At 33.4% G+C, this 23661-nt stretch overlaps 1 protein-coding gene across 16 annotated transcripts in view; it reads right to left on the reverse strand.

The window, feature by feature from the left end:
- Positions 1–26: 26 nt before the first annotated feature.
- The window catches only part of LOC105226062 (protein CREBRF homolog), a 70911-nt gene continuing 47276 nt past the window's right edge, over positions 27–23661 (reverse strand). For 15 of the 16 annotated variants that reach the window (XM_019990186.3, XM_049449052.1, XM_049449051.1 and 12 more), the window contains exons 3-8: positions 4929–6687; positions 4296–4854; positions 4010–4230; positions 3636–3891; positions 3436–3561; positions 27–2847 (exon numbers count right to left, since the gene is read on the reverse strand). In XM_019990186.3, coding sequence (XP_019845745.2) covers positions 2741–2847; positions 3436–3561; positions 3636–3891; positions 4010–4230; positions 4296–4854; positions 4929–6419 — 2760 coding nt within the window. In that variant the 5' untranslated portion in view covers positions 6420–6687 and the 3' untranslated portion in view covers positions 27–2740. The remainder of the gene's footprint in view (positions 2848–3435; positions 3562–3635; positions 3892–4009; positions 4231–4295; positions 4855–4928; positions 6688–23661) is intronic. The other variant, XM_029550072.2, reaches the window with a different exon arrangement.

Consider the following 23661-nt stretch of genomic DNA (forward strand, 5'->3'; position numbering starts at 1 on the left):
TCAGCGCCAGAAATTAAAAAAATAAATATTTCAGTTGCTTGCTTTATTATTTTTTAATATTTGCATATGTATATATATTTTTTATTTAGTTATGTAGTTTATTTCAGCAATGCATTTGGTTATAAAAGTGCCTTTTCATTCAAGACTATAAAATATTGCGCAATATTTGCTAATTTTCAGTGACAATATTTGATGCTTGTATTTATTTATTATTATTTTTTTTGTTATTGTTTTATTTACTTTTTTATATTTTTTTTGTATGTGCCGTATTGAAATATATTTGTTTATCGTTTTCATATATTTTTTAATTCCCATTTTTGTTTGCTGCTAAACGCTTGCTATAATTTAATTCACATTTCATTGAAAGCAATTGCGTTAATCAACAAAATTGTTGTTGTTTTTCATGCAAGATTTGCGTGCTTATGTAAAATATGTATAAATCATATAAATTTTAAATTATATAAAATTAAGCAGAACTCAGCCAGTATAGGCTGGTAAATAAAACTTAAAAATAATATTTAATTAAAATTAATATTTCATTAAAATTAGGCAAAATTTTTATTTTATTACTATTTATTTTCGAAGCATATATGTTTAAAGATAATAAGTGTAAAATTAATTAGCATAATTAGAATTATATCACCCTGTATATGTTGAAGTTCATAAAACTTATAGTAATTATAGCATTTGTATATTATGTATATGTAAATATGTATGCGTGTTTGTATAGGTGCATGTACAATTAACTGCTGGTTACGTATAAACTAAAGCAACCAAATACCCATAATTATATAATGCAAACAGTTACATAACGTCACTTAAAATGCAAAATAACATCGCTTTTCATAAGTTGATTGGAGAAAGAAAAACCATTTAATAGTAACCGCTCACATTGAAACAAAATTTGAGTTTTGGTTATAAAGTGGTTATGTATTGGTTATATATTGGTTATAAAATGGTTATATATTGCTTATGAAATAGTTATGTAAGCTATAAACAATTCAATTTCGTTTGTTTTGGTGAAACGTTATTTTGCATTTTAGTTGACGATATGCATATTCAACGGTAAATGGCTTGTTTGCATTTTTCAATGTTTTTGTATACTTATTTTTATTTGAAAAAAATTTTTTTTTTGGTAATTAACACGCATATTTGTAATGCAAGTTTTTTTTATTAAATTATGAAGGTAGCATTGTTATAATAAATTTTTAATATTCATATATCTGCATATTTATTAAAAAAAAAAAACAACTTTCTTAGCAAACATTATTCGGCTTTGCATCGTGCGTTCGTGTCTAAGTTCGCTACAAGTTGTGTGCAATAAAAATTAAGGTACATGTAGGTGTTTCTTTCTCAACAAAATCAAGCAACATAAAGTTCAAAAAACAACTATTAATGCATAAAATTACACTTATAGCTGAAATGAGCGCTAAATTACATAACAAAAATATTTATTCACGGAGAATTAAAACACAATAAATCGGCGCTATATTTCAAGAAAGTTATTATTGTAAAAATTTACATTACTTTCGATATTTTCTGGGTTTTCACACACGCCGTTATATACATCTGGATGTATGAGTGTGTTTATGGTACTTTAACAAACAAAAAACTTAAACGCAAAACAATAGCAGCCAAACTAAACTTAAAGATTTTTCATCAAATAATTCATTATATTTTTTAATGATAATGTGTGTGTGTTTCATTTATAAAATACAACGATTATTAGAAAAAAACGCTTAATATATAACATGCTTTATATATATATATATTGTATATATAAACGTATATGTGTATTTAAAAATATGTTTTAACAACTAAGTGCACGGCTCGTAGCGGCGCATATGCTTATGCGAGCACTTTCATGGCGCCACTGCACAATTGGTTTCGTTGACGTTCAGGCGCCTAAAAGTGCACCAACACATTGTTGAATGTGTGTGCGTGTGTTTGCAACAAATTTCTCATGTTTCTTTGCTTATCACTAGCTTGAATTCATTCTTCCATGCCTAACTCACTAAATTGTTATATTTAAAATAGTAGTGTTTATTTCTATATATACATATATGTATGTTTGTTTGTATGTATAGGTAGTGTGTTAAAAAATGTCTGCATTCATTTGCACGTGAAAGCAAAACTTAAAAAATCCTCAAAGCCTTGGCATGTCGTTAGTTTGTAAGCCAACAAGAACATTTATATATGTATATGCTTCCAGTTATATATATGTATATAAGTATGTTTGCATGCGTGGCTCATATTTAATTCCATAACGCTCCAGACAGCAACAACAACCGCTTATATTGTTTTACATCCACTCCTTAACCATAACTTTTCACCGCATAACATTAGCACTTAAAAGCTAGGTTATATATATATGTAAATATATATGTATTTATATAACTGTGGCCTCTTTCGTTTCCATTTAACAACTTTTTTTTTACATAAAAACATGCTTTCTGCGCCTTCTTGCAGCTGATAATCTTCTTTGTAACACAATTTTTCCGTAACTCCCGTAAATTCTTCCCTTCTTTCGCCAGTTAGCATTCACACCCCTTTCACCGTTGTTTGTGTGCAACTTTTAACTCGTTTACTCCTCAGCTACAGTTGTCATTACAATATGTTTGCTTTCGTTTTTACTCTCCTCACTCTTCATATCGCTTTTCATTTTCACTTTTGAGCCTCCAATATTTATCCTTAATAGCTATTCACATCTTCGATTTTTCCCTTCTCGTTTCTCACGCTTCTATGAGTGCTTTAAATCCTCGAGACCGCCATTTGGTACGCCACTCTTCACATTCTCCAGCACTTTGTTCACGAAGTCTGTGGTATCGCCAGCTATACGCAGACCAGCTGGAAGATAGGAAGGGAAATTATTTAGTAAAACAACGAAAATATGGTAACGACCCTAAAATTAGTCAGTTAAGTAACTAATGATTCCGTGGTAAGTCTTGAAAGTTGTCGCCATGATCTTTGTTTCGATTCCCACAACAGCCTGTTCTATGGTTGAAGAGGTAGCCGTTCCCGTTTGATCTAACCTCGTTTGGATCGGTAAGAGTTTTTTTAAGATCTTTGTTTCAAAAATTAATATAATTTATAGGTTAGGTTAACACCGAAATGGAAGAACTGATTAAATTATTAACTCAGGAAGACATAAATAAATTTAAAGTTAGTCAAGATTTCGAAATATATTATAATTGTTGTATTTGCCGTAGCAAACAATAAACTAAAAAGACCGAGCAATATATAGAAAAGGATAATCTATTAAAAAGTCCATGTTTTGAAAGCGTAAACTCAGTCGCGAGCTTTTAAATATAACAACTCATAATATTCTTAACCACAACAACTTTTACTGCCCACAAAAAGTGCATTTTTCACAGCAGATCTAAAGTCCCCAGAGTCCAAAATACCTAGAACACATTTCCATAGAACCGTACTCACTTTGTGCTGTTTTGTAGATCTGTTCGATGCGTTGATTAATCACCTCGGTGTGCTCGACATTATTTTGATTTTGATATTTGAGCGCTAAAGCTTGCTTCAGTTCGAAAATGCCATTAATTAAACGTTCTGTAAACGCAAAATATTCGGAAAAATTTAGTATGAACTTGCAGCTTGGAGCTTGAAGCTTGTGGAGTACTTACTGTGTTCAATTTCCAGTCCAAAAAGTTTGATTTTATTCGCCTCGTGCTGAGCCTTCTTTTTGAGCCGGCAAGCGCGTGAGGCCAACTTATTTTTCTCTTTGCGCGACTTCGGACGCACATTGAAGGGCAACTCGGACACGGGCGTCATGTCGTTGATGGTACGACCCAATTTGTCCAGCTCCTTGCCGATGACGTGCAATTTGCGAGGATTCGGTGTAAGATCATTGCCATCACCCTTGCGCGCCTTGCCGCTGTGCTGTAAATATGTTAGAAAAATGTCGTTAGTACTTGGAAAACCATTAGAGAACTACAGTTATTAGCAGTCTGCACTAAAACTGCTGCTGTGGTTCGATGACGCAATTGGTTGTATTTACTTTGAATACCTTGATACCACGCACGGAACAATTAGGGCTGAACACCGGATCGGTGGCCTCGTTCAAGACGTGCGGATCCTCCAGACGTGACTGGAATACAAGCCGTTTGCCCTTGGGCCCCTTAGCTTGTACATTGTACTGCCAAAAGTAGCGCTCTTTGCCTTTACCGCCTGACATGTGGCCGGAAATGGTGGTGCGCGAGTCGTCCTCATTATCAGAACCTGAGTGAGAAACGTAAAAAAAGTCATTAAATGTACTCTAAATTTCTAGCGCACACCAAACATACCATCGCTGGATAGGTCATCATAATTATCGCTATTGTAGTCTGTCGACGCATCGTCATCATCGTCCTGCGAGAAATCAATACCATCCGGCGACAACACGCTGCCGGTGCTAAGCGACGAGAACGATTCAGCCTCGGCCAGCGAGCCAGTAGACAGCAAATGCTGTCGCGGTTCACGTCGCATCCAAATATGTTCGAGTCCGAGATGTGTGGGCGCCGATGAGGACAAGCGCGATATGGATGTATCACTGGGATATTGGAACGATTTGCGCACCGAACCACCAGTGCTGCTGCCACCGCCAGTGGTGCTGCCGAAACCGCTACTACTGCCACCGCTACTGGGGCTGAGCGCATTACCGGAGAGCAGCAAGTGACTATTTCCCGGCACCGACTGACCCAACAAACCGGCACTGCTGCCATTGACACGATCGGGCGACATGGAGAAACCCTTCTTCTGCAATTCCAACATGTTGCGCGACTTCACCTGCAAGCTTTGTGAGCGATTGCCATGCGGCGGTGGTGGTGGCGTAATGGAATTCAACTGAAGTGGTGAATGCGAGGCCTGTTGGTAGAAGTGAACAAAAAATTATTGTAATTTCAAATCGACCTGTGTAACTTTCTAAATTTTGGACTCACCTGACTGCCCGGAGAGAATGAGTTCGAGCCCGAACTGCTCAACTGATGTTGCTGCTGCTTATTTGGTGTGCTATGGTAGATTTCGTATGGACTAGACGAGTTGTGGTGGTTATTATGGTGTGTGTGTATGGCACCACCAGCGCTGTTGCTGTGCTGTATACGTGGTTGTTGTTGTTGCTGCTGCGACTGCTGCTGTTGATGTTGCTGTTGCTGAGCTGTTTGCAGTTGTGTCAATTGTTGTTGCTGTTGTTGTTGCTTATGCATCTGCAACAACTCCATTGGTGGTGCACCACTAGGCGAGGCCTGTGGACTATTCAACTGTTGCAAATTATTTGAGCTATTATTCTGTTGAGGCGATAGAATGAAGTCATTCTGTCCAGCACCGCTGTTCAAGAGCTCATCAAAATTATCAATCACATCGAGGAAGTGTTCATCGGGTATATCACCGAAACCGGCAGCCTGTATCTCAGCCTTATCTATGGGAAAAATATAGTCCTCCTCCAGTGTAAATGGTTCATGTTTGGTGATGATAGCATTGCTGATGTCACTCCACATTGCGCTCGAGTTGGGCGTGCCGGTGACATCGAACAGCAGCGAATTGTTGCCATCATCACCGGAGCGTATGCTATCATTTAGACCCAGCAGCGTGCTGGCCGAGTCCACGGTACCAACGCTGCCAACTATGCTATTGCTGCCGCTGTTGCTGACCGGCGAGGCGTCGGCCGCATAGAAGCCGTTCGACGTGATGCCGTGCAGTGGCGAAGCAGCGCCCAAGCTGACATCTTGCAGCAGTGTTGGCGACAACGAGGCAGCGTCCAGCGAGGCGACATCCAAACCGTAGTCGGAGAAATCGACAAAGAGACGTGGCTGTGAGTGCTGCAACGATTGTTGTTGCAGCTGGTGTTGTTGTTGGTGCTGTTGCTGTTGGTTATTTTGTTGTTGTTGTGCAGACATCATGGAAGAGATTTGGTTGTGATTATGGCTATTGAGATGATGGGGATGAAGCTGCAATGGACTTGGGCTGGGATGATGATGCGAATCGCGTTCTTGCGTCCAGGGATTATGACTCTGATTTGGATTATTACTGCGCGGTATGCTTATGGCATTGGTCAGCATCACATTACTGCTACCGCTGATGCTGCCGCCACCAACACTACTACCAACGCTGTTGCCGCCGACACTGGTGAATGTGTGTTGCGACTGTTGCTGCTGCTGTTGGTGTTGTTGGTCGTTTGGTGTGTTGGCGTTCGAATTTGAATTCGTAAGGTAATTGGAATTGGGACTGGAGTTGGAATTTGTATTGAAAACGGTATTCACATTCAGCTGCTGCAATGGGCTAAGTGCGGGCAGCGTCGATGTGCCGAAGAGTAGAGTGGAAGTGTTGCTGTTGCTCAGAGCCAACGAGAAGATATCACACTTTAGTGGATTGCTGCTGTTGGACGAGGTGTCGAATAGATCGGTCGACATGGAAAATAATTGATTCTCGGTCATTTTACGACAAGTGCTGACACTTTTGCGGCAGCCGGTGCATAGATTGCGGTCACTAGAACGCTGCTGCTGCTGCTGTTGCTACTGTTGTTGTAGTATTGTAGTATTGTTGCTGGTGCGTCGATTTGAAGCGACACACGCTGTCACTCGGCTCTTAGACGGTATGTGTGAAAAGCCTTTGTTGTCGGCTGTGGTTGGGCGTTAATTAATGGCGTTGGCGCCGACGCCGCGGCCTGTGGCGGCTAATAAACGGCTCCTAGTAGAGATTGAGCTGTAAATAGAATCAATATAATCGTTAGGTTAATTTTAGCAGACATAAATAACTTATTTTTTAATATACAATTATTTATGAAAAACTTTTTTAAAATAGTATAAATAATACTATAAAATTAAAATACGATAGAAAGATAAAATACAAGAGAAAGAGGTTATAAAAAGATATTTATTTTGATTTTGATTAGTCAATTTGGATGATAGCTCTATGTTATAGTGGTCCGATCTCCCAATATTTTCGGAAAATCGCAACAACTAGTTCTGGACCTTTGTGATACCAGATGGTGTTCAGTTGCTAGGTCCAACAGGAGTGTTCCTTTAGGATGCCTGCGCTTGACGCGAATTTTAACAGACTCTGCGGTCTCACTGTCGATACCTCCTTCATTCATTACTAGGTTACTGCTTTGATTGCTGCTTGGCTAGTTGAAAAGTGGGGTCATGTAGTCGGTTTTTGCCCAACCGCCATTACCCCTCAAGCTATGTCCGAAGGTTCTATATGTAAATTCACCAGCAGTCAATAGTCGTCGCGCCGAATTTGCTGCGCAGTTTTCAGCTAAGAGGTCTTTAGGTGGCAGGTTAATACGAGCTCAAGAGTCGCCATTGGAGTTGTTCTTAAAGCTCCCGTTATGCATAGGTATCCTCTGAACGCTTTCCATTGGCTTCCGGTAAGTAGATTTCCGCAGTCAAATACTGTCAACTAACTTATTAATTGTCTCACCTAATTGAGCTAATTTAAAATTTTTTAAGAATATCTGTAAAATAATATAAAATACAACCCTGCGTGTATATAAATCTTAATTCGCTACAACTTCGAAAACACTAAGAGATTGCTTACTGCCAGGCATTTATTGAAAACTCATTAAGAATATTGAAAACGGTTTGGCCTTCTCTCTTTTGCACAGTTATGCTAGGAATTAAAATGCCATTAATGAGCGGCTAATGCAGACAGGGCGTGGTAACTCACCGCGCAGAGATCAAGTTCATTAAGTAAGCAAATCGCAAGCATAACTAAATCAATCGCCATTCAGTTATTTTTATTTTAATGTGTACAGCTACTATATACAGTTATATTTGCATATGAAAAGCAATAACAACATGAGTTATAATATATAGTACAGAAAAGTGTATAGCGACAGTTGGTCAAAACGACAGATCAAGTAATAATATAGTCTGTTTATCGACGTTTGGTGATTTTTATTACTCCAATAGAGATAGACGATGGATTAAATCCGCAAAAGCATATTTAGATGTTCAAAAAGCTACCCTACATATAACCTACAACTGTACGTCTGATCGAAAATATAGATATAGTTTATGGGTAGATATTTATGTATCGATATGTATCGAGATGTTGGTGTAATATTAGATATTTGTGGAAAAAGTACAACCAAAAAATAGTTTATCTTGTATATTAATAAATAAGTTAAATATAACGACTTATTTTACTCGATAAGTACAACAAAAATATCGATATTTATATAATTATATCGATAATTATCGATAAAAATAATTGAATGATATGTTTCTTAGCGCTGTTGTCGTTATGATTGTATTTTTCTTGATAAATATCTAAAATGTTGATATTTATGTAATAATCAATCGATAAATATCAATAAAAATTTACTACTTACAAAAGTGTTTCTTGGTACTGTCATCACCATGATTCTATTCTGTTCGGTAAATATCAAAATATCGATATTTATGTAAATTAATCGATAAAAATTTACTACTCTTGTGTGTTTCTTAGGAAGGGTAAGGTTTTCATGGTAAAAAAAATATTTTTTTGCGAATTTATTTCTTAAATATGGTTTGAGTAATTTTATTCGGACCTTTTGTACATTATTGAGCATACTATCGATATTTATGTAAAATTGAAGATAATTATCGATAACATTTTACTACTCTTATGTGTTCCTTAGTACAGTTATGACAACGATTGCAGTTTGCTTGATAAATATCCAAACTATCGATATTTATGTAAAAATATCGATTATTATCGATAAAATTGTTATCGATAAAATTTTACTTATCACCTGTATTTTTTAATATAATTATCATTATAAATTTGTCATAAAACAATCGAAACAATAATTCATATGGCAACCACGTTTGCGACACTCCATTTAAAAGCCATAATCTATATTTAATGTCTATTATAGGATGTTTCAGCGTACGAACGAAAATGTATCTAAACATAGAAATAATAAATACACGCGCCGCAAAGTGTGATAATCCACAAAGCAAAGAAAAAGCAACCGTGTACAGATCAGTCTGTCTGGGAAGAGTGCTTATTATTTACTGCTTTATATTATTTTTCTATTAATTTGCCATTAATAAAAGCGATATAAAAGCGTGCAACATAAATATGTTCATCTTTCATGTGTGTATGTGTGCGTATGTACATGTATGTGTACACTTATAGCCCATAATTGCGCTGTGCACAGCAAGCGCCAAGAAAATTGTAAACAAATTAAAAATTGCACTCGAGAAACGTGTCGGCAATCTATATGAATGTGCAGGTGTGTGTGTGTTTGTTTGTATGCATTTCTGTTGATAAACAGTTACTTAACTGCACAACATTGTATTACCAACTAGACCGTCATTAGCATTTTTGCTAATTTTATCTAGCTTGTGGGAAAACATGCTGAGGACGATCGAGAGTGACGCTGAGAGAGTGAATTCGCGGAGGAGAGTGTGTGAAAAAATAATGACGAAAAACAAAATACTCTAAATGTAAATGTAATTGAAGTTGGTGGGCAAACACTTGAGATGCCGCACGCCAATGCAGCGAGTAAATGTAAATATACATATTTACTTGTGTAAATACAGACAGATGAGAGTAAAAAAAATACTAAAAAAAAACAACGAAAAATCAACACGTGCCAATATAGCGAGAAATTATAAGTATATTTATAATGCAGTTGAGTAATTTTATCAACGCAACGAAATGCCGCGCGTTTCAGCAAAAACAATAACAATATAAATAAACAGAGGCATTCAAAAAACAGTATGGCAGCTTTGTTTTTAGTTTGATAATGGGTTTAATAAAAAAATTAAAGAGAGAAATGGAATAGAAATAGAAATAAAAGTAGAACCGATGACTAAAAAATAAATATACAAACAGTTTATATAATTTCCCTTAATTTAATTAAAAAATGAAAGATAGAAATGGAATAGAAAAATAATTAAAACAAAAAGAGATGAATAAAAAATAAACATATAATCAGTTTATATAATTTCCCCCATAGTATATGTATTTTTTAATACACAATAGTGCAAATAAAGAACTTTTTGTTGAATTCAATCAGCCAGTTGGTATGGCAGAGATATACTATAGTCGTTCGATTTGAATAATATGTCCAGAGATTGAAGCCTTGCCTTGGACAATAACCTGTACAAAATTTCGTGAAGATATCGTGTCAAATAAAAAAGGTTTCCATACAAGGTTTTGCTTTTGAGCGATCACTTTATATGGCAGGCATATGCTATAGCGGTCTGAACCGAACAATTTGTTCAGACATTGTAGTATTGCTGTAAACAATATTCCAAACCGAATTTCGTGCTGATATCTCAAGAAATAAAAAAGCTTTCCATACAAGGTTTTAATTTTGGACGATCAGTTTGTATGGCAGCTATATGCTATAGTGGTTCAATATAGGTAGTTCCGACAAATGAGTATCTTTTAAAGGAGAAAAGTATGTGTGCAAAATTTCAGAACGATATCTCAAAATCTGAAGGACTAATTCACGAAAAATCGATAATAAGCATACAGCAATATTTAAAGATTTACATATTTACACAATTGAATTGTGGCGAAAAAATTAAAATTATAAAAATTCCACAATTTAATGTGTCTGATGTTGCTCATAGCTGTTGTTGTTGTTACTATAAATGCTTCACATGAATACCACACGTCTAAGAGGCGCATGGCACTCGCTGCCCCCAAAATGCACTTACAGCTGCACAGCTTTGCAATTCATTGTCAGGGCTATGCACTAGCAACTAGAAATATGTATACATGTAAATACATATGTTTGTACACTTATTATATGTACATATGTATGTGTGCGCTTTGTAACCGCCAGCAAAAAAGAAGCATCATTGCTTGTTCATCATACGCCCCGTTGTACCGCGACAGTTTTATTGCCGTCTGCGGGTATCGATGTCAATAGGAGTGCATATGTACATATGTATGTACGTATGTATACAAATGTACATAGCACATGTGTGCGTCAGCAAATATTTTCATATTTGTTGTAATTTTTTTTTTTTTTGCTTTGCACCGCCGTCTGCAATGCAGCCAATGCAGTTTTTTCGCCCGCCCGCTCAATTGCAAGCAATTACTTTGGCGATTTGTTTTGTTCGTCACGCCCGTTGTTGCTCGCTTCGTTTGCCATTTCTCGCTTGCTGGCTGCAATTTATTGCATTTCGTTTGTTTGCTCATTCTGCAATGTTGATGTTTGCACTTCTCCGCTTTGTTTTTTTCCGCTTATTCTTGTTTCTGGTTTTCGCATTTTAATTTGTTTACAGAATTTTTTGTTGTTAGTATTGTTTCACCGATGCAGCGCGTGATTGTAATTTGCATTTTTGCAATTCATGTACACACGCTTTGGATTTGCGCGGCGGTGTTTCGAGTTGGAAGCGATTGCAACAGTTTTTACCGCTTGAAATAACAGATTTCTTAACGAACTAATTGGAAAGCCGGTAAGAGGACTTTGAAAACTTAGAGCAGATAACAGTTGTTGTTTTTGCATAAAAATATTTCACTTACATAATGTCAAAATTGACAAGTCTGAGCCTGAGATAAATCGGATTTCGTTCAGGTCATTACCGTGAGCATGAAAAAGATGAGACGTCGTATCTTCTGTTGCAACGCCGGCCGTTTAGATCACTCAAAATTTGTATAGAAGATGATATCTTATTAAAATCAATTTAGAAATATACATCTCTCTTCTTCGAATAGCTCATATTTGGTGAGATTTATGACAATTATTTCACTTTTGAGACGGTTTCGAACAGGTTAACTGAAAAGTCTCCGGCTTGAGATATAGAAGGCGCTACTAGAATTAAATCCATATGATTTTAGTTAAGAACTGAACACGACGAACGCGGTCCAGAAACGAAAGACCGTTAACACTGACTGTTACATAGCGTTACTGAACCGTTTGAAGGACGAAAACTTACCGAATTTGAAGAAAAAGAAAGTGCTGTTTCACCAAGACAACGCACTCTGCCACAAGTTAGTGTAAACTGTGACAAAAATTCATGAATTGGGCTTGTCAGCATCGACAGCATTTTAAAGATCTGACCTCCAGCGACTGTTTCTTGTTCTCAGATGTGCGCTGCGAAGAAACTTTCGCCGAACCAAGAGATGATCAACGGAACTGAGGCCTATTTTGAAGCAAAGAACCAATCGTACTACAAAAATGGTATCGAAAAGTCGGAGGGTTCTTAGTAATGCTTACTTCAATTTGCATTTTTTTCGAACCATTTTCATTTTTAGAGTGGTTAAATTGTTAAAGGTTCCTTAATTGCTCAATTAAGAGTCTGAACATGGTATAATGTAGATATATGTATGTATGTATATAATTGTCAGAAATTGAAGTGACTAATTATTCTAAGAAGTTCAGCGGTAGCAATTGTTGAAAGCTCTTTCTTGGATTTAGAATTATATTATTAGTATACTATATGTACATTTTAGTACTTTAGATAGTTCAATCTCTTAAAGGAGCACTAATTTGCTTGTGAATTGCTGACATGATTGAACTTGTATGTTAGTTAGTGATTTTTTCTAGTTACTGTTGTACTATAATATAGACCAGTTCCAGATCTGAGAACCTCTATTTCCATATTGGTACATAAAAATTCATCAGAAGTAGTTTCAAACGCGTTTTAATACAATAAGTAATCCATATACATATATATATCTATTATTATATACTCGTATCAAGTATTAATCAACACCGCTTATTCAACACTAGTTCTCCCTAAAGAATTGTTTTACAAATTAATGAGCTCACGTTTTTATACCTTCTATGAGATAATTACCAACGAAATTTTCCCTTCGCCCTTTAAATACTGAATCGTGTGATTTGATGATGAAATTTGTTGACTGAATTGTCATCACCAAGGCTTTTAATACGCAAATTTTACTCAATTTATAGCGCTTGACTCATTTAATTATTTAATTATAAACAATTTGTTGATATCACTTATTTATTGAAACAAGTAAAAGTTTGCGAAAAAGAAGCGGCAATTTGCAATGATTTCAGATTTATAACTCATTACACTAGTGTGTTAAAAAATTGTACAGTAATTTTTTTTTATAAAATCCATCATAGAGTTAGATCTCTTCTTGAAAAATTAAAAAAAAATTTTAAATAAATTTTGTTATTTAATATATTATGGTCTAGAGTTGCCAACCCTTAATTAATTTCTGATTTTTATTATTTATTTATTAAATTTCTAATTGTTGAATTTGATAAATTTCTAATTGATGATTTTGGTCTAGAGTTTCCAACTCTTAATAATTTATTTATTAATTCTTTATTGAAACTAATTGTTTATATATTATATTTTGGTTTAGATTGCCAACCATAACTAAATTATTAAATGCCATATTTAATTATTAACCTCAAATTATATTTACTTGCCCGATCAGGGCAAAAAAATAATCATTTCGAAAGCTTACTCTTTGCCTTTTTTTTTGGTTTTGAGCTCTGAACGGAGAAAAAATAGATTTATGTAAGAAAATATATTGCTTATAATTTAGTATTTAATTGAGTTAATGGTTTATTATTCAATTACATCTACTATAGTTTAATTATTAAACATTTTGCTATTTTATTCAATAAGAAATTATATAATTATAATTATTTTTAAAACAAAGAAGAAGAAAGCAAAAGCACAAATATATTTATGTATAATTGTAAAAACTGTTTTTTAAACATATTAATTAAATATAATTGCTCCACAAACAACCATTGCCACTCCATACTTCATGTGATATTTATCACAATTATGACAGCTAGGAAAATATGTGGCAAAAAGTGGGTGTGTCAACAGACGCAATAAATTGCTTACACACAAACAAAACATTATTAATTAAATTAATTTTTTTTCTAGAATTTCTTTCGTAACATGCATATCATATACATATGTACATCTGTAAATGTTAGAAGACTTTTGTTGTTGTTTACATGTGCTTCATTCTTCAAAAGGCGAGCGAGCAAAACAATATTGATGACGATGGTGTGAAGGGGAACGTCTTGAATTATTTGCCCCATGCGGAATATTTAGATGTAAGAATGAATGATCTAAGCCATAAATTTGTAATTATGAAAACAATAACAAGATTTCGAATATAAAAATAAAAAAAATGTTAAAAAACATATATTTGTTTGCATGTATAGTATAAAGTATGCTTGTATTACAGTGTTATTTCCATCATAACATTAAGCAACAGACGTCAATATAAGTACGATTCACAAATTAAGTTATTCATTTAACGCTATAAGTGTGCGCGTCTCTGTATTCGTGTACCCTTAACAGTCGTTTGGACTTCCGCAATTGATATCGGCGCGTTGGCTGTGACTACGGCGCCCGCACAAATTTGGCACAGTTTCACACAGATTGACGTCGGCAAGTCAAAAGTCGCGCGCAACGGCCCGCCATGTTACATATACAAATATTAAGCGGATTCTACATAAACAAGATAAACTTCTAATCACATTACTTATGTATAAGCAGGCAGTTGATATTGAATTTGTGGCAAAGAGTGCTACTAGTTCTTTCTAGTCTCATGAATATGAAACTAGTTCGCTTTAGCTGAAATAGAAAGTGGTGTTTATTACATGATAAGTACCTCGAAAAAATATTAAACAAGAAAACAGAAAATATTAAATATTTTTAGCATTTTCGCATGTTCGAAAGAATTTCGAATTTTCGAAATAATGTAATAATGTTATAATCATCCAGCAATTTTCTGCTGTGTATATTTCACTCGACTTCAAGTACCACGAAGTTTGGTTTATAGCTTATATTTGCATACATTTATTGACGATTATCAGAAATCGACTTAAGAGTACTCCTATCATTCATGAAAAGGTTTTTAAATGTTACTACATACATATATTCAAAAAAATTAACTGTTAAAAAATCACAGAAAATATTAATTTTTACCATTTTTGCATGTTCGAAAAAATTTCGAATTTTCGAAATAGCATAATATTCATCGAACAATTTTCTGCTGGATATATTTCACTTTACATCATTATTTTCGTGTGTTTTATTTATAGATTATATTTAAATTTATTGAGTTATCAGAAATCGGCTTAAAAGTACTATCATTCATAAAAAGGTTGTTTAATGTTAATCAAAGAAAAAATTATGAGAAAAATATGAATTAAAAAAAAATTAAAAAAATATTAATTTTTTCAACTTTTTGTAGAATTTTTGAATGTTCGAAAAAATGTCGAATTTTCGAAATAATGTAATTATCTCACAACTTTTACCCACTGGGTATATTTCACCTAACTTCAAGTTATTTTCGTGTTTTTTATTTATAGTAGCGATTAGTCGACCGTGCTTTTTTATTTATTATTGTGCCTGTTTTTATTTTTGAATTGAAAGTGCGTCCTAATCTTTTGGCACGATTATGTCAAAACAATTTTTGCGTTCTGTTCAATTTTGTTCCATACTTATCTGCCATATATCTACAAATATAGTTTGTCTGCAACGTTATTGTTATTTAAAAATATTTTGTTTACAATTTTCAACCCACTCTTTATTATAGATATGTATATGTATTTATGTATGTTTCCTCTCTTCGACCCCACTACAGCTACACAAATCCCTTTAATTTTATTACTTTTTCTCAATTTTTGTTTTTTGCGAATTATTCGCTTGCCTAACTGGAATAACAGCCACGATTGATCGTTTTACCTGCCTCTGTTCGTCAACCGGTTTTTTAATGGAATACAAATTATTTCCAGAATTATTCTGACGTGCTTTGTTTATGAAAGAGCTGCCAAAACAAGATTACGAAATTAGTTGAAACAGCTGATTTAGAAGCTGCTTAGTAAAAAGCTAACGAATGTTGGTGCTGCAGGTGTTGAGGTTTTAAGGCTTTTCTTTAAAAAATAATATAGTTTTTTTCTTCGAAAATTCATCATCAAAAAAAACATTCAAGGTATGTTGCTAGATACTATGTATACATATATTTGCATACAAAATGATGTCAGTCTTAGTTTCAAAAACCATGATTTCTTGACATTTTTTGCAATAAATCAGGAAGACAAAATATAAAAATATTTTTAAGACACGTGTCTATACATACATATACAGTTAAAAATAGGATCGTACAATTAAAAAAAAAAACATTTTCAAACATACATATCTGACAAGCAAAAGTCAGAAACATTAAATATATCGTCAACTGAAATGCAAAACAACGTATCACCAAAACATCGAAATTGTGTTTTTATTGCTTACGATTCACTACAACACATTATACATATGTAGTATAAAATTTTCAGCCTCCGCTGTCAGATATAACCAATATATGACCATTTTATAACCAATATATAACCATTTTATAACCAATATATAACCACTTTATAACCAATATATAACCACTTTAACGAAAACTAAAATTTTGTTTCAATATGAGTAGCTTCTACATATTATATCGTTTTTCCTTCGCCTGTCAACTGAAAAGTGTTATTATGTTATTTTGCATTTTAAGCGAAGATATGTTTCAATAATCTCGCGCCAACCTATTTTCGAAAACACTGTACTACAAAGTTTTTAAATGAACTAACTACTAGCAACAGTCATTTATAAAAAAAATTATTTCAAATGTCAGCTAAGAATACGGAACATTTATGAAAACACTTAGTCATAAAATTCAACAGGGACATTTATGTCATTTATGTGCATACCTGAGCCGTAATTTATGTTGCGCTCATAAAAATATTTACTTACAGGTGTGGGTGCACTGTATATGTCTGAATGAAAATATGGACTTATTTAAATTATGCTCGCTTTGTCGCAGAGGTGGTCAATAAAAATCATATGCAAGTTCGCTAATTTTATGGATTCACATACTAACGAACATACCTGCGTACTTAGATTGCTGGATTTTTAAAACATGAACATAACGGCGCTTTACTTAAGGTGTGCTGTTAAGACTTCCTGGTCGTTAAATTGAAAATAGCAGGTAGAATGTTATGGCTAGCTGTTAGCATGATATTATTTCTAGTTTTATGTTTCAGTTAGGTGAGAAAAATAAAATTCTGGGTGTATGTTTACCACATAAGTTTTTAAAATAATAAAAAATCGTGTTGGTGTCGGTTTCTAGACATAATTCGATGAGTAATTTAGTGTGAGAAACAATTTACGAAAAGTTCAATATTTATAGGAATTTACTTATATTGTCACATGAAGGCAAAACATATATCGGATATATTATTCTATACTAGATCACTTCGAAATCGAGGCATTTTGTCATTAGACAAATGTTCCAAGTTTTTGGTAGTTTTCATTAGAGATCGTATTCGGTGAAAATTTTTATCAAAAAAAAGTAAGAAATAAAAAAAATTAAGTAAGGTTGGAGAGGTTATGATATTGACCGACTATAAACAAAAAATTCATATCAAATTGTGACCGGAAATTGTAAATAAAACTCAAAATAATCCTCATCAGATGTAAGGGGATGCCAACGATTTTTTCAGTCCTCGAAACACTTTTCATAAGCAATTTTTGGTAAAAAGGTTTCCATTCCGATGTCCCATGTCCAATCGGCAATTTAAGCATGTCCAAAGAGACCTGCTGAGTACCGTACTTTTTGACGAAAATTCAGCTTTATCGGAACGAGTTGAGCAAGAATGTGTTTCATATTCACCAAAATCCGTAGAACGGACTCTCGAGAGATGTCAAGCTCTCTTGCCATTTCTCTAACACTAGACTGACGATTTTCAAGCACCATATCCTTCACTATTTTAATAATTTGTTCAGTTGAAGAGGTCGAAGGTCGTCCAGAACGAGGCGTGTCTTTCACGATCTTTTGATCGTCTTTCTCATAGGCTTATGCCTACAGGTCCTTTGTAATGCGAGAAAGAGTTTCATTATTAATATGAGCCGAAGTTTAGGTCATGCAGAATGTCTACACTTTTTGCAAAGTTTAATAGAGACTTAATATTTAATCCTGATACTTTATCCAGCACCTTGAACAGCGAAGGATATTTAGAAGATGTAAGCCGAGTTTCAGATAGAGGCAGACATAAACAGAGGATATGATCCACCGGATATCTTTTTTCCACATACATAAGTAAGCGAAGTAGAAAAAATTAGCGGATCTTATTAATCTTGATGTGCGCACCCCAAATGAATAAGAAGGTGGCCAAGAGATTTCGTAAGCGACCTAAAGGTTAAGAATTCATTCATCTAATATAAAATAAGAGATCCTAGGGGTGAAAGGTATAGAAACACATACAATCAAATGTTAGCTTGTGTTGAAGATAAGACCTGGATTAGCTTTTTAAATGAACTACGTGATTTCGGAGTAGTTTTGTTGAGTTAAAGCGAATAAATTTATAAAGACCAGAGAGAGAAGCTGATGATAACCCCACCTAACGAATGCATCAACACAGGGAGCCCTAAAAACCTTAGAACGGCAAAAAATCTATCGATCTAGTTAAGAATTATAGAATATTTTAGGAATAAGCACAAAAAAATTGAATAAATCTGAAACTAAATTGCAAAAATAATAACAGCAACAATTCAAATCCCACATGTCAACGAGAAAGCGGGAAAGGGGACCCAAAGTAAATAAATAACTACAATAATCCTAAAAAAATCCGAAAAAAAGAATTTTATATTATAACAAAGCGAAGAATTCTACATTTTACGGCATTTGCAAAATACATACTAATGAGGAGAGTATCACAACGCTTGGCATGAATGCTTGAACTGTTTAATCGCCACAAACCAATACTTAAAATCGATTTTTTTCGCTATTTTGTTTAACATTTCGGATATGAGGTTATTGAACTCGCCCGTTCCGAAGGCTGACTACATTCTTTTTTCTGGTATTTACAGCTATATAAGCGTGTTTGTATATACACAAATGTTTGTATGTATGTTTGAGGAAACACAATTATAATAAAAATATTAAAATTTGGTTTACTTTGCATGTAAAATAAATTATTTCAAGCATACATGGAAATTCATATTTAAAGATTAACAAGCACATAGGCATTTAATTGTCTAAGTGATTTGGTGAGTATGCGAATGATTCCTTGTTCATAAAAAAAAGTGGACTCGATTTTTGTTTAACAAACTGAATGTCAAAACACAGCTGTCTGCGATAAAAAATCGATTAATTAAAGTTGAAATGAACTAAATGCATAACCAACGTATGGGTTAGCTATTTTCGAACTAAGTAAAAAATTTAATGTTACTCAAATATGCAAAAGAGAAAGAAAATAATTAGAAATATAAGTAAATGGAGAGGAAAGGTAAATATATCGATAACAAGTTATGCCGCAATGATCAAAAAAGAGTGTTGAGTTGCTGCAGGTTTTCTTGAAGAATGTATAATCATCCAAAAACCATATTCTACCTAAACGAGTGCTTAGATACAAACAAATAGAAAGAAAAACTAGCTTAGAGCTAGCGAAATATATGCAAACATCACACACGACCAAACTCGCCGGTTGCTGTCAGTATTAGTAGCCATTTAAGCTAAAGCAGAGTTTGAAAGATAATGCGAAAAGCCGAAGAACATATGACTGGAACATAAAAAAATTAAAGCAAAAATAAATAAAAGCTTATAATTGCACAAAAAAAATAACCAAAGAAAGATAAAAAACTAGAAAGAATGCAATAAAGTTGAAAATTGGCCGTTTAAACAGAAGACAACAAAGGCTGAACTGAATGGCAACAAAGAAAGCGCCAAACTTGGAAAGGCAATAACAAAAATGAAAAGATTTCGATTACATAAATATATACATAAATATGTACTATAGTATATACATATACATATGTATGTATATAGATACTATATAAGAAAAGCAATTGGGTGATAAGTGCAAAATGTTCGGACTGCTAATTGAAGATCAACAGACGGAGCGAAAACGGTCAAAGAAGTGCTGGAGCGATAGGTATACATACAAGTATAGAATATACAAGATGTATGATATATAATATATATATAGTATAGATATATAATGTACATATATAGTATGTATAATACAGCATTCGAATAAAAGCATATCGGCATAAATTAGTGGGTAGCCAAAAGATCTTCTAATATATTAGATTGAAGGCTGCTATATACCTAGGTGATGAGATAATTTAAATTTATACTAACAAAGAATATTAAAAAGGAAGAAAATAATAGCTGGACCAGAAAGTTTTACACAAGTAAAGAGTAAGATTATGCTTTACAGTTAATAGTATCTCATTAGACTAGACAGTAAAATACTTATAAATGCTCAAGGAGCGGTGTTTCTAAGATAACTGCGTTTGCAAATGGGAACACTACCAGTTTTATAACAGCATTCCATGCAGTAGTGTCCGCTAAAACTTATTTGGAAAAATTTTGCTTGACAATAACAACAATACAATTTATGTTCCTTTTTAACGAAATTGAAATTAAATTAGAGTGTCAGACACTTAACTAAGTTAATTAGCATTTTTTCCCCTATCTATAGCCAGTTTGCAAATTAACTAAATTAAGGATGTGGTAAGTTTATACAATTTGCTAATTAACTAAATTAATTTTGACCATTTGCTAATTGACTAAATTAATTTTGACTATTTGCTAATTGACTAAATTAAGGCTAGATTTATTGTTAATGGATTAAATTAAGGATATGCTATCTTTAGTTAATTTACTAATTGACTAAATTAAACTCGACAATTTGCTAATTGACTAAATTAAGGATATGATAGGTTTAGATAATTTGCTAATGAACTAAATTAACTTTGACAATTTGCTAACTGACTAAATCATCTTTGTCTATTTGCTAATTGACTAAATTTAGAGGAAAGAAAAAGGGCTTAAAACATCACCAGAATCTCAGAAGCTGAAGCAACTATTTTTTGCCTAGTACTTGTATAAAATTTATAGGGATATACCAAAACACGTTTTTTTTTAGAATATTTTCCGAAAATTTTAAGTTGATCTGCAAATAGTTTCGGAGATAGGAGCGTATTTGTATGGACTCTTAGCGAAATCGGCGCCAAAAACTTTGAATGCGTTTTTTCGAAACACTGTTTTCAAAGTAGGTGAAGAACATATTTGCTAAAACTATTATACCGATCGCCTTGAAATTTTTACATAACTTTCTCAGATATATTTTTCAGGAAATGGTTGAAGGAATGAAATTTTTGATAATTATATCTATAACAATTTTATAATTTATCTAATCTGAAGTGTATTTTGATGTAAATTTATTTTTTCGGAAGCTGCCATTTTAGCGAAAATCAAAATTTTTCTATATTTATCGATTATAACAATAATCTTGATCTTAAAAAAATAAAACTTGTTAAAAAAATTTCAACATTTTTGTAAAAAAATGTCAAAATTTTTGTAAAAAAAAATATCAACATTTTTGTAAAAATATTCTCCTTACGGCAAACTAGCCATAGATTTGGGTAGGATGAAATAATTTTAAGCAGACAAATTTTCTTCGCCGACAGACACTTTTTTCGGAGGTGCTTCTGGAGATCGGCTTCGAGATCAAGAGAATCCAAAATTTCTGATAATATACTTATAATTGTTATATAATCAGGTACAATTTTGGAAACATTTGCTCAAAGATACATATGTATGTATGTGTTTGTACATATTTTAATTTCATATGATTCTATGTAAGCATTTCCCTGTCGAAATTGTCAAAGCAGTTTCGACCAGACCGATTACTGAACTAGTGGCGTACAAATAAATAGAGCAGTCATGGCATGACAGTGTGGCATATATTATATATAAATACGTATGTATGTGCATATATGTATGTAAGTATGTATGTAATTAATAGCTATCAATAATTTTGAAGAATATATATAAAGTTATGTAGGTGTTTGTTTAAAATCGTGCATGCCTGTGTTTGTGGACGAGGAAGCGTGACAGTTTATGGTCGCCCGCCATGATGAGACGCCATATTTAAAAAAAAAACACTTAAAACATTCATATACATAAAGTGACGGCAGATTGGTGCGGTGGGCACAGATACATACAAACAAACAAGCAAACATAAAATAAAATGTTTAGCGAGTGTCAGTGTACTCAACTAAAATAAACGATGAGCGATAAAACCACTGAACTGAGGACAAAAACACAAATAAATATTTCAGAAAATGTTTTTTTCTGGTGAAAAAATAACAACAATAAAAGGTGAGTTTAAATTAAAAAGAAAGCACTCAAAAATGAACGTACATATACATAAGTGTATAACTACACACAAGACACCTAAAAAATGCACACATAAAAATTGCCGAAAAAATAGAATTTTTGCTAGAAGCCGAAGCTTGTTAAATAAAAAATGTATGCATGTACGAATCAAGAGTACGAGTACAAAAATAATTAAGCAAAACTAAAAGGCGCACACAAAGTAATCTTAAAAGTTCTGCCAACGTCAACAAAGCCAAGCAGCTGTATTTTCATTTAATGAGCGCGAAATGTGCTCGTAACAAATAAGCGAGAGCGAGCGCACAAATATTGTAAACAGAGCGGGAGGGTGCCTTTATTTATTTATTTACCTTATTACTTTTTGCTTGAAACAAAAAAGGTAATCGAAAAATGTCAACAGAGCACCAAAGTGAAGCTTTCGTGGCACTCGTAACATTCCCGCTCACAAGTTTAGGTGCCGGAGCGTATCGCTCTCACGTAATACAAGTACTTGCGCACTCTTTAACGCTCTCTGTATACTTGCATGTCTACTTTGCTTCCATCGTTTATCGCGCTTTACTTTTGTTAATGAAATTCTTCTAACGTATAAGTGTATGTATGTATATGTGCGGGAATAACACGATGTGTGATGAATTCAGAATTCAAAACAAAATATAAAAAATAAACAGTATTGACCTTGAGTGTGGGTAATAACTGTGTATTCGCTTACAAGCGAGCGAAAAATTTAAACGAATCAAAAAAAAAAAAGGTAAACTGTTTTGACTGACAAACGACTGACTGAATGTTTGACTGTCGTGACTCTTTGTGTTGTGAGCTGACACGCTAAACTGCTCGACGAAGACTGAAGTGTTTGTGGACGTATGGTCGTGTGTGTGTGAATCGTAAGTGTACACCCGCATACAGACGCATATTACATAAATTATTTATTTATTAATCACTTATAAGTAAGTACATAATACTCATTCCATGCATACTTTCAATGTAATTTGATTAGGCGAGTCTCAATTGCACAATCTGCTAGAATTGTATAATGAACTTGTGCTTTTTTATATATGTACATATGTATTTGAGACACTTTATTACATAATCTACGCCACTATGAGCACACCTGAGAATTATTACATGCAAGATAATGAAGTTAACAGTTTGGACTCGCTTCGATTTTGTTTTATTTTACTTCCTTTAACTCATTTAAGTGCATTTTAATAAAATTTTACTAAATTTGTTTGGATTTCCTATTTTTTAACTAAATGGATATTTAATTAGAGTGCCAGACGACACTACTTCTTTTTCTTTATTAGCGAAGACACCGCTTACGCAATTAATGAAGTCAATCAGCAATTTTTTTCTTCTATATAACTTATATGTAGTTTGACAAAATTAAGGGTAAACTAAGTTTATCAATTAGCTAAATTAACTTTGACAATTTCCCAATTGACTAAATTAAGGATATTACAAGTTTAGACAATTTGGTAATGCACTAAATTAACTTTGACAATTTGCTGATTGACTAAATTAACTTAGAAAATTTTCTAATTGACTAAATTAAGGATATGG

Source organism: Bactrocera dorsalis, chromosome 2 (genome assembly GCF_023373825.1).
Source record: "Bactrocera dorsalis isolate Fly_Bdor chromosome 2, ASM2337382v1, whole genome shotgun sequence".
Classification (NCBI taxonomy): domain Eukaryota; kingdom Metazoa; phylum Arthropoda; class Insecta; order Diptera; family Tephritidae; genus Bactrocera; species Bactrocera dorsalis.